This window comes from Sapajus apella, unplaced genomic scaffold (assembly GCF_009761245.1).
Source record: "Sapajus apella isolate SASKATOON/1434 unplaced genomic scaffold, GSC_monkey_1.0 scaffold12, whole genome shotgun sequence".
Lineage (NCBI taxonomy): Eukaryota > Metazoa > Chordata > Mammalia > Primates > Cebidae > Sapajus > Sapajus apella.
In genome coordinates this window covers 4,502,456-4,515,113 of record NW_022436952.1, presented here as the reverse complement: position 1 = coordinate 4,515,113, position 12,658 = coordinate 4,502,456, and the positions used below count along the sequence as shown (strand labels likewise).

The 12,658-nt window shown below is 40.7% G+C and overlaps 1 protein-coding gene across 6 annotated transcripts in view; it reads left to right on the top strand.

The window, feature by feature from the left end:
- Positions 1 to 12,658, top strand: part of CDK12 (cyclin dependent kinase 12) — a 107,326-nt gene that overhangs the window by 50,420 nt on the left and 44,248 nt on the right. For all 6 annotated transcript variants that reach the window (XM_032279234.1, XM_032279235.1, XM_032279233.1 and 3 more), the window contains 4 exons: positions 398 to 499; positions 6,754 to 6,831; positions 8,328 to 8,444; positions 10,791 to 10,922. In XM_032279234.1, the coding sequence (XP_032135125.1) occupies positions 398 to 499; positions 6,754 to 6,831; positions 8,328 to 8,444; positions 10,791 to 10,922 (429 nt within the window). The remainder of the gene's footprint in view (positions 1 to 397; positions 500 to 6,753; positions 6,832 to 8,327; positions 8,445 to 10,790; positions 10,923 to 12,658) is intronic.

Below are 12,658 nucleotides of genomic sequence, written 5' to 3'. Positions count from 1 at the left end.
TGAATATTTTTCTTTTTTTTTTTTTTTTTTAACCTTTTTTTTTTCTTTCTTTCTTTTTTTCTTTTTTAAGATGGAGTCTCTTCTGTGTTGCCAGGCTGGAGTGCAGTGGTGCGATCTTGGCTTACTGCACTCTCCGCCTCCCAGGTTCAAGCCATTTTGCCTCAGCCTCCCAAGTAGCTGGGACTATTGCCACCACACCTGGTTAATTTTTGTATTTTAGTATAAATGGGGTTTCACCATGTTGGCCAGAATGGTTTCAATCTCCTGACCTCGTGATCTGCCTGCCTCGGCCCTCCAAAGTGCTGAGATTACAGGCATGAGCCACGGTGCTTGACCATGAATATTTTTCATCAGAAGCCATTGTAAGTTTATGTCATGCTTGTTTTTTATATTTCAGTCGACCTTACACAAATAAAGTCATCACTTTGTGGTACCGGCCTCCAGAACTACTGCTAGGAGAGGAACGTTATACACCAGCCATAGATGTTTGGAGCTGTGGGTAAGGTTCTATTAACTTTTTCTTTTGTCTGTAAATGACATATTGTTGACTTGTACTTTGTTTTCTCTGTACATTGGCTTTTTGCACCTTTTCTTAAGTTCAGAAGTATGGGGATAAATTTTTGGCCAGATTTCTGGGAAATCTGTTGAATATTTCTTAATGTCAGAGATACTTTTTTCAAAAAACAGATTTCTTCTTTTTTTTTTTTTTGAGACAGAGTCTCACCCCGTCACCAGTCGCCAGGCAGGAGTGCAGTGGCGCGACCTCGGCTTACTGCAACCTCCACCTCCGAGGTTTAAGCAATTCTCCTGCCTCAGCCTCCCGAGTAGCTGGGACTACAGGCATGTGCCACCATGCCCAGCTAATTTTTTTGTATTTTTATTAGAGATGGGGTTTCACCATGTTGGCCAGGATGGTCTCGATCTCTTGACCTCGTGATCCGCCCCCCTCGGCCTCCCAAAGTGCTGAGATTACAGGCGTGAGCCACCACGCCTGGCCAGATTTCTTCTTTTTTTATTTAAACTTTGTTTGAATTGGGAACCAAATAAGAAATCCAGGCAAGGTTCATAGATTGCAGTTGATTACATCAAGTCTTTTAATTTTACTTTCCCCTTCTATGTTATCTAATTTTGATTTATTTTGTTTTCTTATCGTTTCCTTAGAAGAAACTAGTTCACTTGTCCTATCCAGCCACTTATGGTCTGGATTTCGCAGATTGTATCCTCATGGTATTTTTTTTTTTTTTTTTTTTTTTTTTTTAGCATGATTGTTTATCTTTTTGTTGTTTGAGACAGAGTCTTTCTATGTTGCCCATTCTGGAGTCCAGCGGCTGTTCATAGGCATGATCGTAGTATACTATATCCTTGAACTCCTGGGCTCAAGCCACCCTCTTGCCTCAGCCTCCTCAATAGCTGTGACAACAGGCACATGTTGCTGTACCCAGCTTGTCTTTTTTACTTTTCAAAAATTGTAAGTGGATTAAACGTTGATTCCTAACCACCCACCCAGGGTCAGGGTAGTAGACCCGAAAACTACTTTACACTTGGTTTTGAGTACTTCTAACAAAAGTTATATAATTAGTGGTATATCAATGTTGGAAGGTGGGGAGCAGTGGGAGCCTCTGCCCAGAGTACAGGCAATAAATGGATATGTTGTCTGTGGAGAATTTTAAAACAGTAAAACAAAATAATCGAGTACAAACTAGTCAGCTTGCTTTTACGGCCTTATGAGGACAGTTTAAATGTGCAGATTTATATACACACCACTTTACATAATATGTAATTGTCCTTTTTTGGGATGTTATCAGTTATTTGGACATTGTCCATATCTGTTAATTCATTTGTGATGGTTTCGTGATGGTCATATTCTAATTATATCATTTCTTATTGGAATACTTATATAAAAATAATTTCTCATCTATTTGGCTGAACCCAGGTATAAATAATATAGAAAAGGTAGGATAAAGGTTAACTCTTTCATTTTATTTAACAGTTTTCAAAATAATGAAGTAGCTTCCTCGTAACCTTCAAAGATGACCAATGAAAAAAAAATTTTTTTTTTTTGTTTCATTAGGAACTAGTGGATTTAAACGTAATTTGATGTATTTTAATCCATTGTGGTTATTATCCTTACTCTTGTTCAAACTGTCCAGTCTTTGGCCAGTGGGAGCTTATTCGGCTTGTATTTTGAGTTCTTTGACACACCATAGTAGCGTTATAGTAGAAAACACCTTGTTTTTGGTTCCAACCTTGTCCTATTCATTTCCTGCCCCAGACCTGGAATCAAACATTTCTTTAAGGAGTCTTAGTTCCTTTTAGTGGAAAATGATATTTAGAAACTACAGCCTGTGTGTTGGCGCATGGAGGTTTTAAATGGGCCATGTTTATTAATTGTGTCTTACGTTGTATGATTTATGCCCACTCACACACTCTCCTTGACCTCCATACTTTAGGATTCTGAATATATACTTCCTAGTGGAGCAAATCACTTTTTTCCATTCTTTTCCTTCCTCTATTAATGTCAGTCTTTAAGAGGAGCACTACAGGGGTTTTATTTTAAAATTCAACAGAATGATGGAGAAAGAAGAACGAGCATAATTTCTGTGGTAGCCTACCCAAATCAAATAAAGCTTTAGTTAAATTTTACTGACTCAAGCTGGGTGTGTTTTTGTTCTGGACTATTTGCTTTAACAGTATTAGCATTTAAATTGTCACAACCAGGCTCTAAAGTTAACGCCCCATTAAGATGCATGGGGAAAGTTCATAGCTCTGTTCGGTACTATTATTTCAGTCTGTGCAGCCTGCCACCTCAGTGCAGTAGGGAAGTATTGATTACATAACAAAGATGTCTTCCCCACCAAAGTACTGGAAACCAAAAGAAAAGAAAACAGAAAAACACAATTTGAAATTAAAACTGCAGAAAGTTAGACATTGTTCAAAGCCCAGTGACTCATTGAATTAAAATTTTGTTTGACTTTTGGTATGAATTTACTGCTTTGGTGATCCATGGTAGTCTCTCTGAAGATATTTTTATGGGATTTTTTTATAGAGAATTGGTATGACAGTTCAGTGTGCAATTAGAATCAAGAGGAGAAACTAGAGACTAGTACAGCAAATTATGCCTGGAGTCTGAAAACCTAGTGGCTTTTTTTTTTCTTTTTTAAATGTCTCTCATTTTACCTGCTGTGATGACAACACTGCACTTAGAACTTGATGTGGCCGTTAATGTTGGAAACAGAATTAAATTATAGATTTTTTTTCTTTTTATAGAGTTGGGATCTCACTATGTTGCCCAATCTCATCTCAAACTTCTGGGCTCAAGCAATCCTCCCACCTTGGCCTCCCCAAGTGCTAGGATTACAGGTGTCAGCCACGGGCCTGGCCTAAATTTTACTTTTCCATCTGTGAATAGGGTTTGAGAGAGTATTGGAAGTAAGAGATCTTTAAAGTTGTTTTAACATAATTTGTTTAAAAGTCTAAATTCTGACAGAAGAGTGCTACTTAAAAAGCTAGGTTTGGACTGGGTTCAGTGGCTCACACCTGTAATCCCAGCACTTTGGGAGGCTTAGGCAGGAGTTCAAGACCAGCCTAGCCAAGATGGTGAAACCCCATCTCTACTAATAATACACAAAATTAGCTGCACCTGGTGGCACATGCCTATAATTCCAGCTACTCGGGAGACTGAGGTGGCACATGCCTGTAATACCAGCTACTTGGGAGACTGAGGCAGAGAATTGCTTAAATCCGGGAGAGAGAGAGGTTGCAGTGAACCAAGATTGCGCCACTGCACTCCAGCCTGGGCGACAAAGGGAGAATCTGTCTTAAAAAAAAAATACTAGGTTTGTTTTGCTTTCTCAAAGTCACACTAAAGAATTTCAAAGTAAACCTATAAATTAGGTTTTGTATTTGTCTCATTTCAAAACATAGGTCAGACAGATTCATTGACTATTTTTTTCTTTCCCCACTTTAAAAAAATAAAAAATTTCAGGCATGTAACAAAGTATAGAATATTCATGTAATCTCTTGTTTTCTTTCTTTCTTTTTTTCTTTTTTTAAGGAGACATGGTCTTGCTGTGTTGCCAGGCTGGCTGGCTTCAAATGATCCTCCTGCCTAAGCCTTCCAAAGTGCTAGGATTACAGGCATGAGCTACCATGCTTGGCCTTTATTTTAATTTATTTTGAAATAATTTCAGTGTATGGAAAAGTTATAAGAGTACAGAAAACTATTATAGTACAGAAAATGAGTACAGTATAGCCTTATCAAATTCATTCAATATTTAAACCTTTTTTTATTGAAGTATGCAATAAACTGCATATATTTTTATATGTTTTGACACAGTATATCCACCAGTAAAACCATCAACAGAGCCAAGATAATGATCACCCTCCACAGTTTCCTTGTGGCCTTTTGTAATCCCTTTCTTCTACCCACACCCTCCCAATCCCAGGCAAACCACTGTTCTGCACTCTGCACTATAGATTAATTTCCATTTCTAGAATTTTACGCAAATGGAATTATATAGTATATACTCCCCCCACTCTTTTAATCAGCATAAAAGATTAGATTCACTAATTTTTAACATCTTGCCACATTTGCACATCATGTAACACATACATAGAATAAAATGTTTGTGTTTACATATGTACACACCACATATTTTTCTGGAACTGTTTGAAATTTTTTGCATATATCTTGCAGCTTTCCCTCTTAATATTTAATGTATAGCTAAGAACAAAGATATCCTCTTAACCACAGTACAGTTATCAAATTCAAGAACTGTAACATTGTTATACACTATTTTTATTTAATGCATCACTTCAGTCTACATTCCAAATATATTCCAGTTTTATCAGTATCTTAATAATGTCCCCAAAATAATACTCTATCTGATACAGGATCCAGTTCAGAATCATGTATCACATTTAGCTGTCATTCTTTTTATTTATTTTTTTTGTGGGGGGGACTGGAATTTGATTATTACTCAAATCAGTCTCCACGTTGTCATTCTTTTTTTTTTTTTTTTTTTTTTTTTTTGAGGCAGAATTGAATTTTGCTTTTCTTGCTCAGGCTGGTGTGCAATGGAGCAATCTTGGCTCAATGAAACCTCCGCCTCCTGGGTTTAAGCCTCCCGAGTAGCTGGGATTACAGCTACAGGGATTACACCATGCTTGGCTCATTTTTTGTATTTTTAGTACAGATGGGGTTTCACCATGTTGGCCAACCTGGTCTCAAACCACTGACCTCAGGTGATCCACCTCCCAAAGTGCTGGGATTACGAGCGTGAGTTCACCGAGCCCGGCTCTTTTGCCCAGGCTGGAGTGCAGTGGCAGGATCTTGGTTCACTGCAGCCTCTGCTTCCTGTGTTCAAGTGATTCTTCTGCCTCAACCTCTCACATAACTGGGATTACAGGTGTATGCCACCACACCCAACTAATTTTTGTATTTTTAATAGAGATGGGGTTTTACCATGTTGGCCAGGCTGGTTTCAAACTCCTAACCTCAAATGATAGGCCCACCTGGTCTCCCAAAGTGCTGGGATTACAGGCGTGAACTACCATGCCTGGCCTTTTTAATCTTCTTTAATCTAGAACAATTCTTTAGCCTTTATCTTCCCTGACATATTTTTGAAGATTAAGTTACTCCATATGAAATATGTTCTTATCAGGATATTTATTGTATTTTTCTTTTTTTTTTTTTTTTTAAGATGGGGTTTCGCCTTGATGGCCAGGCTGGTCTTGAACTCCTGACCTCAGGTGATCCACCCACCTCAGCCTCCCAAAGTGCTAGGATTACAGGCGTGAGCTGCACCCGGCTCATACTTGTTGTATTTGTACTTTAAAATAGACTCTGTTTGCCTCATATTGATGATGATAGTTTTGGTTAAAGTATTCCCTTCTCACTAGTTACTACTAACTCTTTTGTAATTAATAACTAATTTGTGGGGAAATACTTCGTCACCATGTAAACATGTCCAATTAGTGATGGACTTTCACTCTTATTGCCCAGGCTGGAGTGCAATGGCACCATCTAGCTCACTGCAACCTCTGCCTCCCACATTCAAGCATTTCTCTTGCCTCAGCCTCCTAAGTAGCTGGGATTACAGGCACCCGCCACCACACCCAGCTAATTTTTGTTTTTTCAGTAGAGATGAGGTTTCACTATGATGGCCAGGCTGTTCTTGAACTCCTGGCGTCAGGTGATCCACCTGCCTTGGCCTCTCAAAATGTGGGATTACAGGCATGAGCCACCACATCCACTGGCAAAGTTGTTTTAACATAACCTATTTAAAAGTCCAGCTGGGCTGGATATGGTGGCTCATGCCTGTAATCCCAACACTTTGGGAGACCGAGGTGGGAGCATCACTTGAGCTCAGGAGTTCGAGACCACTCTGGGCAAGATGGTAAGACCTCATCTCTAAAAAATAAAAATAGCCGGGCGTGGTGGATCGGGCCTGTAATCCCAGCACTTTGGGAGGCCGAGGCTGGGGGACTACCTGAGATCAGGAGGACTCTTGACCCCCTTTCTCTGCTCATAGAGTGTCCTTAATAGGTAGCAAAAGTTTGATATGCTGGCAAATTTAAATCTTTATACTGTCTGTTTCACTGCAATAAATATTTTCTCTTAGGAAACTCAGACACTGAAATTTGGGGCTAGTTATATTGGTTGCAACCCAATACATTAATAGTATACAAGATTTTTGAGGCTCTTTATCTAGGCTGTAAGAATTTCTGACCTCTCAATTTTACCTTTTCTAGATGCATTCTTGGGGAACTATTCACAAAGAAGCCTATTTTTCAAGCCAATCTGGAACTGGCTCAGCTAGAACTGATCAGGTACAGCTGTGCATGTGTTCTTGAGTGTCCAGGTGTGATAGGTAATCTCATCCTTCAGTTTCTATCACTTTCCAGTCATTCTGATTGAGTTTATGTTTCTTATGTCCGAGTAAGTTTCTTTTTACTCAGTCAGGTTTACCATATATTTTGTCATGGGCTATACATGTAAAGAAGTTGTATTTCACCTCATTTTTAGGTCTTACCTTGTCTTACCTTGCATAATTTTTATTAGCTCTTCATATAACAGCATGCCATTTCAGGATGGCTCTTCCATTCATAGCTCAGATTAGATAAAATTTATCCAGCAAAAAGAATGCAACAAGATAGGAAATAAAAAAAATAAATAAAAAAACAAAAAAAGAACAAATAAAAAAAATAAAATAAATAAAAAAAAATAAAATAAATAAAAAGTTTATTCAGCAAGCATTTATTGAGCCTTTTATACAACAGATTACTTTTTTGTTTTTTATTTTCACAACAGATTACTTTTAACGTTAAATTTTGGGATTCTGAGATAAATAGCTTCCTGCATTCAAAGAATTTAGAGTTTAGTAAGGCATATAGCATGTAAATAGTTATAAAATGCAACCTATAATAGAAAATTTGAGGAAGGCCCGGGATTGGGCTGGAATTTGGGTGGTTTTTTTTTTTTTCCCCCAATAAAATTAAAGGGAAGAATATAGCAGTCTAATATAGACTTTTTTTTTTTTCCTTTTCTTTTTTTTTAGACACAAGGTCTTACTCTTGTCACCTAGACTGGAGTGCAGAGGCATGATCATAGCTCACTGCAGCCTCAAACTGCTGCACTCAAGCGATACTCCCATCTTACCCTCCCGAATAGCTGGAACTATAGGCATTTGCCACCACACCCAGCTATTTTTCTGTTCATTTGTTTTTTAGAGATAGGGTCTCATGATGTTGCCTGGGCTCATACTCCTTGGCTTGAACTCCTGGGCTCAAACAATCCTCCCACCTTCACCTCCCAAAGTACTGGGATTACATACATGAGCCACCATGCTAGCCTAATGTAGACATTTTTTAAAGGTGATACATAACTCATTTTTTATTATTTGGTAAACTGTCAATTATCTATCAAAATGTTCAGGCTATACTCTTCTCATCTCTCAGTTTACCCTATAGGGATACTATAGAACCAACTTAGCCCTTTGTAATTAGTGTTAATCAAACAGAACAAAACTGGAAATGAAAACTTGTATGGGAAGATTAAAACATTTCACAATCCAAATAATGTAGATCATTTAGGATTATTATCCCAGTATTTCTTCTTTGCTCTGTTATAACCAGTTCTTTCTGTTGTTCTATTCCTTTCTGTCCTTAAAGCAGTGATGTCATACTTTCCTTTATGCATGCCCTCTAATGTAATAAGCAAAGATTCCCCAGACCTCAGGAGGTAATAATTTCTGCTTCTAAAACCTCCAGAATTCATGATGCTGACTCACTCACTCCGTTGTTCTTGCTTTTTGCTTTGTTTTCAGCCGACTCTGTGGTAGCCCTTGTCCAGCTGTGTGGCCTGATGTTATCAAGCTGCCGTACTTCAACACCATGAAACCGAAGAAGCAATATAGAAGGCGTCTACGAGAAGAATTTTCTTTGTGAGTTTGGCAAAAATGTACATCTTATTTCTGTGTCTGGCTGGTGCTGGGATTTGACTTTTTCCTGGTCTGGGGAGTTAATGTTGTCCCAATTTATTATGGCAACACAGTGTAGAAAAAAATGTTGGTTTTGAATAGTATATGAATTTTATCATAGCACTTTTGTGATTTTCTCTTCTTTAGACGATAGAAAACCATTTTATTTTTAACAATATATAAATTTTCTCCTAGTCTTCTTGGTATTCCCATGAGAAAAATAGAATGGAACTGTTGGCTTCATGGTTTTTTTTGTTGTTTGTTTTGTTTCTAAAATTGAGACAGGGTCTTGCTCTGTTGTCCAGGCTGGAGTGCAGTGGTATGCTTAGGGTTCACTGCAGCTTTAACCTGCTGGGCTTAAGCAGTCCCCCCACCTTAGGCTTCTGAATAGCTTCTGACCACTGGCGTGCACCACCACACCTGGCTTCTTTTTTTTTTTTCCCCAGTAGAGATAGGATCTCCTTATGTTGCCCAGGATGGTCTTGAGCTTCTGGGCTCAAGTGATCTTCTGCCTCAGCCTCCCAAAGTGCTGGGCTTAAACTTTGGGAGACTGAGGCAGGAAGATCACTGGTATTCTACCATACCTAGCCATGTTGCCATGTTTTGGTTTTTTTCTTTTTACTTTTTTTCCTCTCTGGGTTATTTTTGTTTTTTTTTGGAGATGAAACTTTAATAGATGGATCGAACTGGCCATATTTGTGTGTGTGTGTCACCCAGGCTGGAGTACAGTGATGCAATCTTGGCTCACTACAACCTCTGTCTCCCAGGTTCAAGCGATTCTCCTGCCTCAGCCTCCCCAGTAGCTGGAATTACAGGCACCTGCCACTATGCCCATTTAATTTTTATATTTTTAGTAGAGATGGCATTTCACCACGTTGGCTAGGCTGGTCTTGAATTCCTGACCTCAAGTGATCTGCCTGCCTCGGCTTCCCAGAGAGCTGGGATTATAGGTGTGGACTACCACACCTCTTCTTTTTTTTTTTTTTTTTTTTTTTTTTTTTTGAGACGGAGTTTCACTCATGTTACCCAGGCTGGAGTGCAATGGCGCAATCTCGGCTCACCGCAACCTCCGCCTCCTGGGTTCAGGCAATTCTCCTGCCTCAGCCTCCTGAGTAGCTGGGATTATAGGCACACGCCACCATGCCCAGCTAATTTTTTGTATTTTTAGTAGAGACGGGGTTTCGCCATGTTGACCAGGATGGTCTCGATCTCTTGACCTCGTGATCCACCCGCCTCGGCCTCCCAAAGTGCTTACAGGCTTGAGCCACCGCGCCCGGCATTTTTTTTTTTTTTTTTTTTTTTTTTTTGAGATGAAGTTTTGTTCTTATTGCCCAAGCCAGAGTACAATGGTGTGATCTCGGCTCTCTGCGATCACCTCCCAGTTTAAGCGATTCTCTTGCCTGCTGAGTAACTGAGATTACAGATGCATGCCACCACACCTGGCTAATGGTTTGTATTTTTGTTAGAAACGGGGTTTCACTATGTTAGCCAGGCTGGTCTTGAACTCCTGGCCTCAGATGATCCACCTGCCTCTGCCTTGGCCTCCCAAAGTGCTGAGATTACAGGCGTGAGCCACTGCACCTGGCCCAGCATTTCTTAAATTCTGTGTGGGAGCAAATCTGCTTGCTTGCGTTAGCCAACTTCCAACTTCCTCTCCTTGGTTATATATGGAAATTCAAGACAGTGTCTCACTCTGTCACCAGGCTGGACTGTAGTGGTGTGATCTCGGCGCATTGCAACCTCCACCTCCTGGGTTCAAACAATTCTCAGCCTCCTGAACAGCTAGGATTACAGGCATGTGTCACCACCCCTGGCTAATTTTTTGTATTTTTAATAGAGATGAGTTTCACTGTGTTGGCCAGGCTGGTACAGAACTCCTGGCCTCAAATGATCCACTCACCTCAGCCTGCCAAAGTGCTAGATGGAACTATAGGCATAAGCCACCATGCCCACCTTTTTTTAAAGAGATGGGGTCTTGCTCTGTTGCCCAGGCTGGAATGCAGTTGTGCAGTCAGGGCTCAGTGCAACCTCGAATTCCTAGGTTCAAGTGTTCTTCCAATATCAGCCTCCCAAGTAGCTGAGACTACAAGGTGCACACCATTACACCCAGATAATTAAAAAAAAAAATTGTAGAGATGAGGTATCAATATATTGCCCAGGCTGCTCTCAAACTTCTGGCTTCAAGCAGTCCTCCTACCTTGGCCTCCCAAAGTGCTGGAATTACAGATGTGAGACCCTTTGACACAAAGTTACAGATTTGAGAACTGTACAGTCATTGTGAACTTGTCCTTTCTGTGTTCTTTTCCGTAGCATTCCTTCTGCAGCACTTGATTTATTGGACCACATGCTGACACTAGATCCTAGTAAGCGGTGCACAGCTGAACAGACCCTACAGAGCGACTTCCTTAAAGATGTTGAGCTCAGCAAAATGGCTCCTCCAGAGTAAGTGCTAGTAGCCATATTGTGACCCTAAACTTTCCTCTGGGCCTTAGAAGATGAGAAACTCATAAAAGAACCACAAATGCCCAATAAGTTCCAAATGAAGAAGTGTCCTTGTATTATGGTTTATTTTATTGTTTTTTCTTTGTCGTCGTTTTTTTCTTTATATAAGTAATAGATTTAGCTGTCATATTTGTTCTAATTTGACTCAAACTATCTTCTTTTGTCCCTGGATCTCCATCCCAGAATATTGTTCCTTAGGGCCTCTTTGAAAGTGTTCCTTTTAGATTTTTGTGGGTTTTTTTTTTTTTTTTTTTTTTTTTTTTTTGATGGTGAGACGGAGTTTCGCTCTTTTTGCCCAAGCTGGAGTACAATGGTGTGATCTCGGCTCACCACAACCTCTGCCTCCTGGGTTCAAGCCATTCTCCTGCCTCTGCCTCCCAAGTAGCTGGAATTACAGACACCTGCCACCACGCCCGGCTAAGTTTTGTATTTTTAGTAGAGATGGGGTTTCACCATGTTGGTCAGGCTGGTCTCGAACTTCTGACCTCGTGATCCGCCTGCCTTGGCCTCCCAAAGTGCTAGGATTACAGGCGTGAGCCACTGCGCCCAGCCTTTTGTGGGTTTTTTTTTTGGAGATGGAGTCTCACTTTGTTGCCAGGCTGGAGTGCAGTGGCACAATCTTGGCTCACTGCAACCTCTGCAGGGTTCAAGTGATTCTCCTGCCTCAGCCTCCCAACTAGCTGGGACTACAGGCATCCACCACCATGCCCTGCTAATTTTTGTATTTTTAGTAGAGGCGAGGTTTTACTGTGCTGGCCCAGTTGGTCTTAAACTCCTGACCTCAGGTGATTCACCTGCCTTGAACTCCCAAAGTGCTGGGATTACAGGTGTGAGCCATCATGCTCAGTGTTTTTTGTTGTTGCTGTTGTTTTGAGATGGAGTCTTGCTCTGTCTCCTCTGCCTCCTGGGTTTAAGCAATTCTCCTGCCTCAGCCTTCCAAGTAGCTAGGATTACAGGTGCCCGTCACCATTCTCGGCTAATTTTTTTGTATTTTTAGTAGAGATGGGTTTCACCATGTTGGTCAGGCTGGTCTTGAACTTGTGCCCACCTCAGCCTCTCAAAGTGCTGGGATTACAGGTGTGAACCACTGTGCCTGGCCTTTTTTTTTGTTTGTTTTCTAATTGTAGAAATGGGGTCTCACTACATTGCCCAGGCTATCTCTAACCCCTGGGCTCAAATAATCCTCCTGCCTCAGCCTTCCAAAGTCATGGGATTACAGGCAGGAGACACTGTGCCTGGCCTCCTTTTTACTCTTAACTATTCCTTCTTGTGGAATCATACATGTCATACTGTGATAACCATGTATATCACACTTACAGAGACAGTTTCAGTTTTAGATGGTTTGCATCACTGCCAGGTTATTAAATATTTTTTTTTTTTTTTTTTTTTTTTGGCCGGGCGCGGTGGCTCAAGCCTGTAATCCCAGCACTTTGGGAGGCCGAGGCGGGTGGATCACGAGGTCAAGAGATCGAGACCATCCTGGTCAACATGGTGAAACCCCGTCTCTACTAAAAACTACAAAAAATTAGCTGGGCATGGTGGCGCGTGCCTGTAGTCCCAGCTACTCAGGAGGCTGAGGCAGGAGAATTGCCTGAACCCAGGAGGCGGAGGTTGCGGTGAGCCGAGATCGTGCCATTGCACTCCAGCCTGGGTAACAAGAGCGAAACTCCGTCTCA